The 16,255-nt window shown below is 28.9% G+C and overlaps 1 protein-coding gene across 1 annotated transcript in view; it reads right to left on the bottom strand.

Moving 5' to 3' along the window:
• The window catches only part of LOC141332535 (adhesion G protein-coupled receptor L3-like), a 200,758-nt gene that overhangs the window by 40,010 nt on the left and 144,493 nt on the right, over positions 1-16,255 (bottom strand). The window contains exon 2 of the mRNA XM_073837663.1: positions 3,459-3,651. Coding sequence (XP_073693764.1) covers positions 3,459-3,528 — 70 coding nt within the window. The 5' untranslated portion in view covers positions 3,529-3,651. The remainder of the gene's footprint in view (positions 1-3,458; positions 3,652-16,255) is intronic.

The raw sequence follows: 16,255 nt of genomic DNA on the forward strand, positions 1-16,255 counted from the left end.
AAACTGTATTTTTGAGATTTTGGGCTTTTTGGTTTTTCATAAAGTGTGTTTTCAGACTAGTGAAAAGAAAACATCCTAAATACACTGTTAAGTGTTTCTTTTATAGCACTTTATCCATTAGTGTCAATAGATTTTGATTACAATACATATTTTTCGTTTTTTCTTCTTACTTTTTTCTTCTCCAAACTTTACATTTTTATTCCTGATTATATCCTAAAAAAACATTTACAGAGGGATTTTTTTCATATATAATTTGCATGAAAAATGTAGAAAAAATTCTGCCTGTGCTAAGTATTTTCTGAATTATGGCAAAATGTTCACTAGTACTCTAATACTAGGTTTTATTTTATGCTAAATAACACAATTTGTTCCTTTCTGTTTCTTCATGTGTATCTGGTTTAGTCAAAACACACAATTTTTTACTGTTAAGTTGAAAGTTCAGTACTTCGGTATTACAAGTAAAAAGGTATGATAAAATTAAGCAAACTTTATATTTTCTTACTCATGTATTACTTTGTATTTATTTATTTCATCTTATTACTTATATTTTATTACTCATAATTTATTTTCAAAACTCATACTAAGCAAAACAATTTTTGTCTTAAGTTGAGAATAAATAGTTAAATATTATTCAAATCAAAGAAACATTTACATATACATTTACAAGATACATTTAAGACACGTTGATACATTTATCAAAATGGCGTGAGATATTAAGTTTTTTTGTTTGTTTGTTTGTTTTTTGTCAAAATTAAGTGTTTATGCTTAAAACAAGAAACAATATCTGCCAGCAGGGTAAGAAAAGTTTAAAAGTCTTCCTTTTAAAATAAGTTATTTTAAAGCATATTTAAAAAACATACATATACATACTGTATCAAGACACTAAAATACTCAACCATTTGTGTGTGGATATGAAACATTGCAAAAAAATTGTTTACTTTGTGCAAAATGTTATAATATATTAAATCTTACTTTCCAAAAAAAAAATAAAAATAAAAAATAATAATAATAATAATAATAAAAATATATATTTTGTTGTTGTTATTATTATTATTGTTATTATTATTATTATTATTATTATTACTTGTTGTTGTTATTATATTATATTATATTATTATTATTTTTCCATAACCATAACCACAAACAGGGATTTATGATCATCTCTATGTAGGTTAGTAGGAGAGAGACAGAGAGAGATTGTCTGGGATTATCCTGTGATATTAAGGGAACATCTTTATTTGCTTGTAAACTCAAATGTGATTTTAATCTGTGTTTTAACACACAGACATGAGGATACAATTATGTGGGAGGACTGCAGAGATGCATCTCATGATGAAGACTAATACCATGCTTTTTTAGTGTTAAATAATATCTGTAAAAATTTGTAAATTTACATAAATGTTGCATCTGATGGGGGAAAAAAAATGATATGCAGTAAGGCCAGCAGCAATAAGCAGCAGCAGTCCTATGTGTTCTATATCGCAAACTAGACTGCAATAAGAGTCAAAGTACAATGAAAATTCTATATATTCTTGTAAGAGCTAAGGGTAAATAGATAGATTTTTGAGTACATTTAAAAAAATTTTTTAAATGTAAACCATGCATCTGTGCATTTGTTGTCACTTTTTCAGTTGTATGTGAAGCCAAAGCTGCTGCATACATTTTTATAATGTACGAACCCCATAAAATATGATTTAAAGAATGTTTTCATTTCAATGCAATAATTTACGTAAGAACTGATTGCTTCTGTTCAGGTTTTCTAATAAATTTGCATGTAATACATGCACAAACGTTTGGAATAATTCAGATTTCTTTAATGCATTTATTTAATTAAAAAAATACAATAAAAACTGAAAAATTTTGAAATATTTATGCAATTTAAAATAACTGTTTTAAATCAAAAGCTGAAATTTTCAGTATTATTACTCCAGTCTTCAGTGTCACATGATCATACAGAAATCATAATTTCAGGATAATATATATATATATATATATATATATATATATATATATATATATATATATATATATATATAATTACATTATTCTGAAATTATGATTTCTGTATGATCATGTGACACTGAAGACTGGACTAATGATACTGAAAATTTTAGCTTTGATTACAGAAATAAATTACATTTTAACATATATTCACAAAGAAAACAGTTATTTTAAATTGCATAAATATTTCACAATTTTACAGTTTTTATTTTTTTTATTAAAAAAAGGATATATATATATATATTTTTTTTTTGTAAATAAATAAAAAAAAAAAATATATATATATATATATATATATATATATATTTTTTTTTTTTTTTTTTATATTATCAATAGATAAAATTTTACATGATTTAATTTTGTGTTCATGCAAACCACTTCTGTAAGGTCTTTTTTTTACTTCTAAACTGAGACTTTCAGTCACGTAGCACACAAATTTGTCCTTCAAATTTCACATAAAAAGTACATTATAAACAATAAAGTACTGTAGACATCAATATTGCAGAAAAGCCTCAGCAGCGAATGATTCTTTCCTCTCCGAAGGACGAAAACACTCCCACAGGTAATTTAATTACTGCAGTAAGTTTCAGTATCCTCAGCCTTTAAAACATGAGCGGCATTTCCTTTTTTCTTTATAGCAGTTCAGAGCCGAAGACGGTAAAATAGCCGGACCTGTGTGTGTGTGCTTTTAAAGCTCTGAGCTCTGACTCTATTTGTCAAAGCATTCGGGGGAATTTGTGTGCTTTTCAGACGGTTACGTATGGAATGGAAAACAGAACAATGCAGCTCATTAGCTTTTTTAATTAGACGAGCCTTATTACATGGATACCCACAAACAAATGGTGAATAAATAATTATTGACCTCATGCTATTAGACATCTTTATGTCTAATTCTCTCTCTAAATCCTTCTTTCCTATACTGCCGCTCTCCTTTATTTCTCCCCGATGTACAATTACGTTCCTCTCGGTCCAGCATCTGCGGCCAAATATCCTCCGAAATGATGGTAGCACCTCTAATCGGCCATTATGGTCATTTTCTGTTCAAGGAAGAGCTAAACCGATTTGCAGAATCAAACCAAAAGGGTTTATAATGTCCCAGAAAAGTAGTAAGCTGACTACATAGGCCACATTTCAATGTGCACCACTTATGGCCGTTCCAACAAGTAGACAACATAATCAAGCTGACATTTTAAACGGCTTGTTTTAGACACTATTACATAGGACATTCAATACAGTTTCACAAATTTTGGTGTTATTTTTTGCTTATTAGAGGATCACACTGTTAGCCTAACAATATTCAATTTGCATCAGATATTGCCTGTTTCATCGTATATGCTTTATAGGGTGTCTCTTCATGTGGTGTTTGCTAAAGCACTTTTCTCTAATAATTTTCTCTGCTTTTGGATAGAAAATGCTTCTAAAATGCCATGGAAATCAATGAAAAGCGTAAGACTTACCTAGAGTTGCAGGCTCAAGCACACTGGCCAATAGCAGCACTTGTAAAACACCCATGGCCCCACCCCTCATTCTGGATTGGCTGGTTTGAGTATGGCTCCTCCCCTTCCAGCTGATTAGTTAGGTGAGTTTGAAGCGAGTTCACTCAAGATTTACAGCTCAGTGGTTCTTTATGTCCAAGAATTATAAAGCCACCTATGAACACAGAAAGAGAGAAAAAGGGACATCTTTAGGGGTCAATCAATATGAGTTTTCAACAGTCAATACTAATACCGACGTGTAAAAGTTGTAATAATTTTTATTTATCTATCTATTTATTTGTTTACTTACTTACTTTTTAGTATGAGTTTCCCATGTTTATATATTTAGATTATATTTATATATTTTCAGATATATTTATTAAAAAAAAATTTCAAATTCACTTCACTCAAAATTGCTCTAAAACAAAATAAAATAAAATAAAATAAAATAAAATAAAATAAAATAAAATAAAATAAAATAAAATAAAATAAAATAAAATAAAATAAAATAAAATAAAATAAAATAAAATAAAATAAAATAAAATAAAATAAAAAATAAAATAATAAAATAAAATAAAATAAAATAAAATAAAATAAAATAAAACAAAATAAAATAAAATAAAATAATGAACTTTATAGATAAAAAAACAAGTAGACAATTATTGGCCAATGCAAATAATCTCAAATAAATTGTTTTAGTGTTATTTTAATATTGTTACAGTTTTTATAAATATTTTGAATTAGTCCTTCAGTTTTTATTTAAATTTTAGTTAAAGTTTTAGTAATTTTGTAGTGTGTTTTTTGTCATTTTCATTAGGGTTTTTTTTTCTATTTAGATTTATGTTTATTCCAGTTTTTAATACCTCAGATTAAATGAAAAGCAGAAATATTGATCTGAAATTAATCATCTGTCAAATGAATAATCGTGACTAATCACAAAATAATAAATACTGTATATATGTGTACTGTGTATTCATTATGTACATGCATATATATTTATACTTATACTAAAATTTAGATTAGATATAATTTGAAATGTTTCATGTATAAATCTAACATATTTTGTGTATTTTTATATGCATGATAAATATAAACAGTGAGCACGCATATTGTATGTAAACATGAACTTTTATTTTTGATGTGAATAATCACAAGTAATCATTTGACAGCCTTAAATTGAAATACTGAAATAAATTTATCATACTAAAAAAGTTTTTAATTTAATATATAGGTATATTTGTAGCGATGAATTATCAATTTTTCTTTTATGCCAAAAATCATTAGGATATGAAGTAAAGATCATGTCCCATGAAGATATTTTGTAAATTTCCTACTGAAAATATATCAAAACATCATTTTTGCTAAGAACTGTTTTCTCAATATTTAGATTTTTGTTGCACCCTCAGATTCCAGATTTCAAATAGTTGCATCTCAGCCAAATAATGTCCTATCCTAACAAACCATACATTAATGGAAAGCTTATTTATTAATTTCAGATAATGTTAAACACTCAATAAAATAAAGACCCTTATGATTGGCTTTGTGGTCCAGGGTCACATATTTTTTATTGCCCAAACATCAGCTGATTTATTATTTCATCACTATAGATCAGTTCAGTATCAGTATTCATTATAATGAGCAAATCAAGGCTTAAACATCTCCTTTGAAAGCAATGCAGAGAAGCTGCTCAGTAAAAAGCACCATAAGGTATCATCGAACAGCCATTATGATGTTACAATGCACCATAAAGAATATGTCAACAACAGTACCGCGGTATTACTGTTTGATACCATCACTGTACCGCAAAACCAGCACAGCATGCCCAATCTGTCAATCTAAAACAACACAGTATTTGACAGCATTACCCAGAAGACAAGTGAGAGATTGCTCTGGACAGCTGACGACAGTGATGGACCGTCCCGGGTCAAAGGTCGCCTGACAAGGACGTCTTCACTCATCAAAAACAAACAAACAAAAAAAAAACACTGCTTATAAGGTCAACACGTTCTCCTGCAGGCAGCGAAAGACTAAATAACTGAGATGTGCTGTCCCTTGATGCTTTGCACCATCGCTTTAGTGTTAATTAGGAAATAACACCAAATGATGATCATAACAGGCATATAATGACGGTACAGAGCAGATGCTGAGCACACATCAACGCTTTTACAGATCTGAAGCCATGTGGAAGTGCATCGCGAGAGCTTGCAGATAAACTCTGGTTACAAATAAGCCTTTCAACACCTCTCTCGCCCACTCTTGCTCTCTCTCTCTAGTTTTCCTGTGGAATCCCGTTGTTTCATGGCTCTCGGGATCCGGCTGATAAAGGATCTGGTATGCCGGAGCGCTCGGCTCGCTGCAGTGGATATGAATAGGTGCTGATGTTTACGGATTCCTCAGGCCGCAAACCTCCTGAAACACTTCTGACCGGACTAAAGCAACAATGGAGCAGAGCCGGATTCAAGTTTCTACTGCCATGACAGATATGAATATAGATATACAGATGTAATATATTTGATTTGCTGTCTTGGAAACAGTATGACAATTCAACATTGTTTGTGATTCCTGATTTCTGAATCATACGACGGTGTTTTAGTGCCAAGTTGAAAAAAAATCAAAATAAATCAAAATTATATGTCGAAATACATATTTTAAATAAATAAAAATTATATGTGTTGAAATGCTATGAGAATAAAGTAGAAATTATGAGAATAATTTCTATTCTAGAATAATTAACAAAAATAAAATATTTTGAGAATAAAGTTGAACCTTTTTCGAAAAATAAAGTTGAAATATTTCAAAAATAAAGTCAAAATACTACGAGAATAAAGTTGAAATTACAAGAAAAAAGTTTAAATATATTTAGAATAAAGTTGAAATATTTCGAAAAATAAAGTTAGAATATTTCGAAAATAAAGTCGAAATACTGCAAGAATAAAGCTGAAATTATGAGGAAAAAGGTAAAATTACTAGAAAAAAAGTTGTAATATTTTGAGAATAAAGTTAAAATATTTTGAAAAAAAGGTTGAAATACTATGAGAATAAAGGTGAAATATTTTGAAAATATAGTTGAAAATTTTCAAAAATAAGGTCTAAATATTTCGAAAATTAAGTCGAAATACTACAAGAATAAAGTGGAAATATTTTGAGAAAAAAAGTCGAAATTACAAGAATAATGTCTAAATGTTTTGAGAATAAAGTTAAAATACTATGAGAATAAAGTTGAAATTACAAGAAAAAAGTTGAAATATATTCAGAATAAAGTTGAAATATTTTGAAAAATAAAGTTAGAATATTTCGAAAATAAATTCATAATACTACAAGAATAAAGTTGAAATATTTCGAGAATAAAATCGATAATTATGAGAATAAAGTTGAAATATTTTGAGAATAAAGTTGAAATATTATGAAAAAAAGTCGAAATACTACGAGAATAAAGTTGAAATTATGAGAGAAAAAAGTTAAAATTACAAGAAAAAAGTTGAAATATTTCAAGAATAAAGTCGAAATTATGAGAATAAAGTTGAAATTGCAAGAAAAAAAGTTGAAATATTTAAGTTGAAAAGTTTCACAAAGAAAGTCTAAATGTTTTGAGAATAAGTTTTAATATTTTAAAAAGTAAAGTAGAAATATTTTGAAAATTAAGTCTAAACATTTCATAAATAAAGTGGAAATACTACAAAAATAATGCTGAAATTACGAGAATAAAGAAGAAATATGAGAGTAAAGTCGAAACTATGAGAATAAGTTCCTGCAAAAAATTAATTGAAGTATTTCAAATTTATTTCCATAGTATTTTGACTTTATTCTTGTAATTATTTTCGAAATATTCTCAAATTTATTCTGGAAATATTACATCTCTAATATTTAAGTTTTTTTAACAAGGCACTAAAACAGTGTCATACAGTAGTGTGTTAAAAAAAACATGAGATTTACATTTTTCAACTGTTCCTTTAAAATGTGTGATTTCACTTTCATGCATGGTGCTGAATGCACTGTCTGGCTGTTTTATATGCGTGTGTGTGTCTCTTTAGATATGAATATAGATATACAGATGTAATATATTTGATTTGCTGTCTTGGAAACAGTATGACAATTCAAAATTGTTTGTGATTCCTGATTTCTGAATCATACGACGGTGTTTTAGTGCCAAGTTAAAAAAAAATTAAAAATAAATCAAAATTATATGTCGAAATACATATTTTAAATAAATAAAAATTATATATTATGTGTCGAAATGCTATGAGAATAAAGTAGAAATTATGAGAATAATTTCTATTCTAGAATAATTAACAAAAATAAAATATTTTGAGAATAAAGTTGAACCTTTTTCGAAAAATAAAGTTGAAATATTTCAAAAATAAAGTCAAAATACTACGAGAATAAAGTTGAAATTACAAGAAAAAAGTTTAAATATATTTAGAATAAAGTTGAAATATTTCGAAAAATAAAGTTAGAATATTTCGAAAATAAAGTCGAAATACTGCAAGAATAAAGCTGAAATTATGAGGAAAAAGGTAAAATTACTAGAAAAAAAGTTGTAATATTTTGAGAATAAAGTTAAAATATTTTGAAAAAAAGGTTGAAATACTATGAGAATAAAGGTGAAATATTTTGAAAATATAGTTGAAAATTTTCAAAAATAAGGTCTAAATATTTCGAAAATTAAGTCGAAATACTACAAGAATAAAGTGGAAATATTTTGAGAAAAAAAGTCGAAATTACAAGAATAATGTCTAAATGTTTTGAGAATAAAGTTAAAATACTATGAGAATAAAGTTGAAATTACAAGAAAAAAGTTGAAATATATTCAGAATAAAGTTGAAATATTTTGAAAAATAAAGTTAGAATATTTCGAAAATAAATTCATAATACTACAAGAATAAAGTTGAAATATTTCGAGAATAAAATCGATAATTATGAGAATAAAGTTGAAATATTTTGAGAATAAAGTTGAAATATTATGAAAAAAAGTCGAAATACTACGAGAATAAAGTTGAAATTATGAGAGAAAAAAGTTAAAATTACAAGAAAAAAGTTGAAATATTTCAAGAATAAAGTCGAAATTATGAGAATAAAGTTGAAATTGCAAGAAAAAAAGTTGAAATATTTAAGTTGAAAAGTTTCACAAAGAAAGTCTAAATGTTTTGAGAATAAGTTTTAATATTTTAAAAAGTAAAGTAGAAATATTTTGAAAATTAAGTCTAAACATTTCATAAATAAAGTGGAAATACTACAAAAATAATGCTGAAATTACGAGAATAAAGAAGAAATATGAGAGTAAAGTCGAAACTATGAGAATAAGTTCCTGCAAAAAATTAATTGAAGTATTTCAAATTTATTTCCATAGTATTTTGACTTTATTCTTGTAATTATTTTCGAAATATTCTCAAATTTATTCTGGAAATATTACATCTCTAATATTTAAGTTTTTTTAACAAGGCACTAAAACAGTGTCATACAGTAGTGTGTTAAAAAAAACATGAGATTTACATTTTTCAACTGTTCCTTTAAAATGTGTGATTTCACTTTCATGCATGGTGCTGAATGCACTGTCTGGCTGTTTTATATGCGTGTGTGTGTCTCTTTAGATATGAATATAGATATACAGATGTAATATATTTGATTTGCTGTCTTGGAAACAGTATGACAATTCAAAATTGTTTGTGATTCCTGATTTCTGAATCATACGACGGTGTTTTAGTGCCAAGTTAAAAAAAAATTAAAAATAAATCAAAATTATATGTCGAAATACATATTTTAAATAAATAAAAATTATATATTATGTGTCGAAATGCTATGAGAATAAAGTAGAAATTATGAGAATAATTTCTATTCTAGAATAATTAACAAAAATAAAATATTTTGAGAATAAAGTTGAACCTTTTTCGAAAAATAAAGTTGAAATATTTCAAAAATAAAGTCGAAATACTACGAGAATAAAGTTGAAATACTTAGAGAAAAGTAGAAATTATGAGAATAAAGTTGAAATTACAAGAAAAAAGTTTAAATATTTTGAGAAAAAAGTTGAAATATTTCGAAAAATAAAGTTAGAATATTTCGAAAATAAAGTCGAAATACTACAAGAATAAAGCTGAAATTATGAGGAAAAAGGTAAAATTACTAGAAAAAAAAGTTGTAATATTTTGAGAATAAAGTTCAAATATTTTGAAAAAAAGGTTGAAATACTATGAGAATAAAGGATGAAATATTTTGAAAATATAGTTGAAAATTTTCAAAAATAAGGTCTAAATATTTCGAAAATTAAGTCGAAATACTACAAGAATAAAGTGGAAATATTTTGAGGAAAAAGGTCGAAATTACAAGAATAATGTCTAAATGTTTTGAGAATAAAGTTAAAATACTATGAGAATAAAGTTGGAATATTTAGAGAAAAGTAGAAATTATGAGAATAAAGTTGAAATTACAAGAAAAAAAGTTTAAATATATTCAGAATAAAGTTAGAATATTTCGAAAATAAATTCAAAATACTACAAGAATAAAGTTGAAATATTTCGAGAATAAAGTTGAAATATTATGAAAAAAAGTTGAAATACTACGAGAATAAAGTTGAAATTATGAGAGAAAAAAGTTAAAATTACAAGAAAAAAGTTGAAATATTTCAAGAATAAAGTCGAAATTATGAGAATAAAGTTGAAATTGCAAGAAAAAAAGTTGAAATATTTAACAAATAAAGTTGAAAAGTTTCACAAATAAAGTCTAAATGTTTTGAGAAAAAGTTTTAATATTTTAAAAAGTAAAGTAGAAATATTTTGAAAATTAAGTCTAAACATTTCATAAATAAAGTGGAAATACTACAAAAATAATGCTGAAATTACGAGAATAAAGTCGAAACTATGAGAATAAGTTCCTGCAAAAAATTAATTGAAGTATTTCAAATTTATTTCCATAGTATTTTGACTTTATTCTTGTAATTATTTTCGAAATATTCTCAAATTTATTCTGGAAATATTTTGAGAATAAAGTTAAAATATTTTGACTTTATTCTCAAAATATTACATCTCTAATATTTAAGTTTTTTTAACAAGGCACTAAAACAGTGTCATACAGTAGTGTGTTAAAAAAAACATGAGATTTACATGTTTCAACTGTTCCTTTAAAATGTGTGATTTCACTTTCATGCATGGTGCTGAATGCACAGTCTGGCTGTTTTATATGCGTGTGTGTGTCTCTTTAGTAATGGTGCAGACTGTGAGGAATCGGCCAATCGGAGCAGAGGAGAGCGGCATGCTGGGAGACGCAGAGGAGCAAGCGAGGCCTGAATCCCCAGTGTCAGCGCAATCGTTGGGCCTTTTTGAACCGTGATTCCCTGTCGTCAGCGAGTGCGTTGGGCCTCTCGCTCGCTGACTGAACCACAACTGTCACGCACTTTCAGAGAGAAACAGCTCTGACTGAAGACACAGAGACTGCAAGTCGTGTTTTCACATGAAAACACGTTTTAAACACGCATGCACACACAAACAAGCGTCAGCGCATCGCGAGGTAAACGTGCTTCGCTACGTCTATAAATGAGGGTGAGATTTCTCAGAAATTATCACGTGCGCTTACACCTCTCATGCGATTTCAGCAAACCTATTCATTCGCACTCGCTCTCTCTTTCTCCGAAACACCATCTCCATGTGCAGCGAAATGAAGTTTGCTTCCGCTGAGGCCCGACGCCAATCTGGGGAAGGTATCGGGCCAGAAACACGCTCATTAACTCAGAAACTAGCTTTGGATCTTCTTCAACTTTAAATTACCGCAGGAAACATTTTAAAGTCTCACACTCGCCAGGGTTAACATATGCTCAAACACACATGCAAACATGACTCTGGAGAGGAAAGAGATTGATCTGAATACAACCTTTTGGCACACACACACACACTGATCTCCCTAATTACTGTGATGGATTTGTGCCTGTCTCAGATATTTAACTACAACCTGAGAGATGTGAGATCGTCTGCAGACATTATAATGCAGATTAGACCATTAGACATCCATCTTTTCACACTGAGGACAACCGAGGGACTCTTACAGAAGCTTCAAATGCTCACTGATGCTTTAGTATGAAACATTATGCACTAAGAGCTGGGGAGTGAATACTTTAGAAATTGAAGATCAGGGTAAATGTAACTTATTTTGGCATCTGGAGAACATGTAAGATCTTCTATAGCTTCCGAAAGGCAGTACTAAATGGAAAAAAAAAAAAAGATATTTAGGAACAATAAGAAAAATATACACATCCTCATTCTGTTCAAAAGTATCCACCCCCTCCCCCCCTTTGAACCTTTTGACCTTTTTGGTCTAAATGGTTCCATGAAGAACCTTTAACATCGGAAGAAACTTTCTGTTTCACAAAAGGTTCTTTGTGGCAAAAGAAGGTTCTTCAGATTATAAAAAGGTAAGATGGTTCTTTGTGGAACCAAAAATGGTTGTTCTTTGGCATCACTGTGAAGAACCTTTTAAAGCACCTTTGTTTTTAAGAGTAAATGCTGCTTTGTTCCTTACAAATCTCTTGGATAGCCTCACGAGACTCTGATTATAGTGCACATGTAATATGGATCACTTTTAAAGCACTTTTGGTGCTTTCGAGGTTGAAAGTCCCATTTATGTTTATGTTTTTGGATCAAAGTTTTCACATTGAGGTAAACTGACACTAATATGTATGTGACATCTACTTTGATGTCAAAAATAAGTATTAATGAGCTAATGGGCCTGAGATGCAATAGCTAACAAACAGTATATCTCAAGAATTATACTTGATAATCCTTATATTTATGAAGTGTACACATCCTCATTCTGTTCAAAAGTTTTCACCCCCGGCTCTTAATGCATGGTTTTTCCTTCTGGAGCATCAGTGAGTGTTTGAACCTTCTGTAATAGTTGCATATGAGTCCCTCAGTTGTCCTCAGTGTGAAAAGATGGATCTCAAAATCATACAGCCATTGTTGGAAACAGTTCAAATACACAGAAATGCTGGAAAACCAAAGAATTTGTGGGACCTGATTTTTCTGAAGAACAGCAGGCTGAACAAGGGACTCATGGACAGCTATCACTAAACAACAAACACAGCTGTGGATCATTCAGGTGACAATACATTGAGAATCAAGTGTATGTAAACATTTGAACAGGGACATTTTTATAAATTCAACTATTTTCTCTTGTGGAATATATGTAAACATCTTTTATGAGAAATATCTTATTCAGGTCAGTACTAAATAAAAAATGAAATGCATTTTCTATGATCCCTCTTGTTTTTGGCAAAATAATGAACATTTTGCAGATGCTATAATACTATTAGAATGAATTGTTATATATCTATTTGATCACTCATTCTAATAATATTATTTTTTTTATTTCATCTTGTGTCAATTATCAAAAAATCGTTTTTTGAAACCAACTATAATAACATTCACATTTGTACACTGCAAAAAATGCTTTTCTTACTTAGATTTTTTGTCTTGTTTCCAGCCAAAATATCTAAAAACTCTTGAAACAGGAAGGATTTTCTAGACAAGTAAAAATTTGTGTCTTGTTTTTAGTAAAAACAAGTCAAAATTAAGTGAGTTTTTGCTTAAAACAAGCAAAATAATCTGCCAATGGGGTAAGAAAAATAATCTAGTTGTCTGCTTGAAATAAGATTTTTTTCTTACCCCATTGGCAGATTATTTTGCTTGTTTTAAGCAAAAAAATCACTTAATTTTGACTTGTTTTTACTAAAAACAAGATAATTTTTACTTGTCTAGAAAATCCCTCCCGATTCAAGATTTTTTAGATATTTTGGCTGGAAACAAGACAAAAAATCTAAGTAAGAAAAGCATTTTTTGCGGTGTATTATATTGTTTTGATTTTGAATTTTATTGTATTTTTAACATGGTGAAACGGTTACATTTAAACTGGTTTAAAGTAAATGTCATTGACTTTAACTATCATGTAAAACCTTTTTTGTGTGTTGTTTTACTTGTTTTAACCATACCACATGACTTTTTTATTATAAAAAGTTAATGTTTTCCTTATAGAAATAAGATTTGAACAACAACAAAGTATTTCCAGGTATTTCATTTGTTTCAATAATGCTATTCTTTTCTTTATTATGATATCAGGACAGACTCAGACAAGAGACCTTTCTGTGTGGAGTTTGCATGTTCTCCTCATGTTGCTGTGAGTTTAATCACATTTCATGCATTGCAGAAACTGCAAAGTAGAGCAGTCTATTCTGTATGTTGCTTGTTAAATCCTTACATTAAACTACTGGAATTCTCTCTCATCCTCAATGCTCTGGTGGTGCAGCTGAGCAGCGATCAAATGTTCACCAAACGGCTCTGACAGAAGTTTGTCAGGCGCAGCGCTCTCATCCACACATCTTCAAACATGTGTTATCTGCACATCTGTGTGTGTGTGTGTGTGTGTATGTAGGACAGAGTCCATATCACGATAACGATCAGGGTGTGTGTGGTTTTCCTCTAAAAGTGAGCCGTGTGGAGCGACACAAGCTTTCATTAGCAGGAGCTTCACTCACACAAACACACAGGGAGAAACACGATCCCGCCGTTATCTGATGGAGCTGAATGTAATGCTTCCACCGCGATGAATAACCTCAATCCCACTCAGTCCTTACAGCCTTTCAAAGCCACAGCGCTATTGATATTCCTCAAACAGGTTACGGTCACCTACAGTGATTTAAACAGCACTCAACCTCTGTGTTAAAGCGACAGGTCACACAAAAATCACAATTGGTCTTCATTCACTGAAAACGTCTTTCTTTCCGAAGACAAAAGATTATTTTTTGAAGAATGTTTGTGACCAAACACTTTTGCTTTGGTTTAAATTGGCCCACTTTTTTGTTCTTGTGCAGAAAAAGTAAACAACTTGTCTTGCAAACAAGTCAAATCCAATTTTTTCATATACAGTTGCACTTTTTTGTTTTGATGTTTATAATTTCTTAATATCTTCATGTCTTATAGTTGCATTTAGCAGATTTGAGCTGGATGAGAATAAAAGTTACACTTTGCAACAATATAAGCAATCGAGTAATGTTTAATGTATTTTAAATAAGTTTCTAATGCTCATCAAGGCTGTTTTTTTATCAAAACTACAGAAAAAAATACATTATGAAATATTATTATGGTGTAAATCAACGTTCTTCTATTTTAGTATGCATTAAAAATCTAATTTATTTCTGTGATCAAAGCTACACTTTTCAGCATCATTAGTATTCAATATTCAGTGTCACATCCTTTAGAAATCATTAAAACAGTTGTATTACTTAATTTTGGGGGGGATTCATTGATTAATAAAAAGTTTAAAAGAACAGCATTTATTTAAAACAGAATATTTTGTTCACCAATGAAAATTTTTTTATAGCATACACTGTGCACAATGCTTAGATTTTTTGTCTTGTTTCCAGCCAAAATATCTAAAAGATTTTAAATTAAGAAGGATTTTTGTTTTGTTTTTGCTTTTGAAGTTTTTGCTTAGAACAAGCAAAATAATCTGCCAATGGGGTAAGCAAAAAAATCTTATTTCAAACAGAAAACAAGATTATTTTTCATACCCCACTGGCAGATTATTTTGCTTGTTTCAAGCAAAAATGCACTTACTTTTTTTTTTTTTTTTTTTTTTTTTTTTTTTACACTTACTTGTCTAGAAAATCCTTCTTGATTTAAGAATTTTTAGATATTTTGGCTGGAAACAAGACAAAAAAGAAACTCATTTTTTTGCAGTGTAGATTTACATTGTTAGAAAAGATTTATATTTTGAATAAATGCTGTTCTTTTTAACTTCTTATTCATCAAAGAATCCTAAAAAAAAAGAATCACAGGTTCCAAAAAAATATTTGCAAGCAACTGTTTCCAACATTAATAATTCTAATAATAAATCAGCATATTAAAATGATTTCTGAAGGATCATGTGACACTGAAGACTGGGGTAACAGCTGATGAAAATTCAGCTTTGCATCACAGGAATGAATTATATTTTAAAGTATATTAAAATAAAAACCATTATTTTCTATTGTAATAACATTTTGCAGTATTATAGTTTTTTTTTTGTATTTTTGATGAGCATAAAAGACTTATATTAAAAAAATCTCACTGATCCGGTAGTGTATACACTGCAAAAAATGCTTTTCTTACTTAGATTTTTTGTCTTGTTTTCATCCAAAAAATCTAAAAATTCTTAAATCAGGAAGGATTTTCTAAACCAGTAAAAATTATTTTCTTGCTTTCAGAAAAAAACAAGTTAAAAAATTTTGCTTAGAACAAGCAAAATAATCTGCCTATGGGGTAAGCAAAGAAAATCTTATTTCAAACAGAGAACAAGATTATTTTTCTTACCCCATTGGCAGATTATTTTGTTTGTTTCAAGTAAAACGCACTTAATTTTGACTTGTTTTTTCTGAAAACAAGACGATCGTTTTTACTCGTCAAGAAAATCCTTCTTGATTTAAGAATTTCTAGATATTTTGGCTGGAAACAAGACAAAAAATCTAAGTAAAAAAGCATTTTTTGCAGTGTATATACACTTTATATAAAGTGCTGCGGTTTTGTTCAGGAAATGCAAGTATAATTCAAAACTACTGAACACTTTCACTTACTCAAGAATCTCACACATTCTTATCTTAAAAAGTAAACACACGGATGAATCGGATTTGCACTTTGCTCCCTCGTTTTGCATGATTTTCCATTGTGGATAGAAAGGCAAAACAATTCCTCTAAACACACACAGCCATTCAAATCAGTGTTCATGCTTACAATCACAGTTGAACACCAGCCGCGTGTCAA

The sequence above is a fragment of the Garra rufa genome, chromosome 3 (assembly GCF_049309525.1).
Source record: "Garra rufa chromosome 3, GarRuf1.0, whole genome shotgun sequence".
Lineage (NCBI taxonomy): Eukaryota > Metazoa > Chordata > Actinopteri > Cypriniformes > Cyprinidae > Garra > Garra rufa.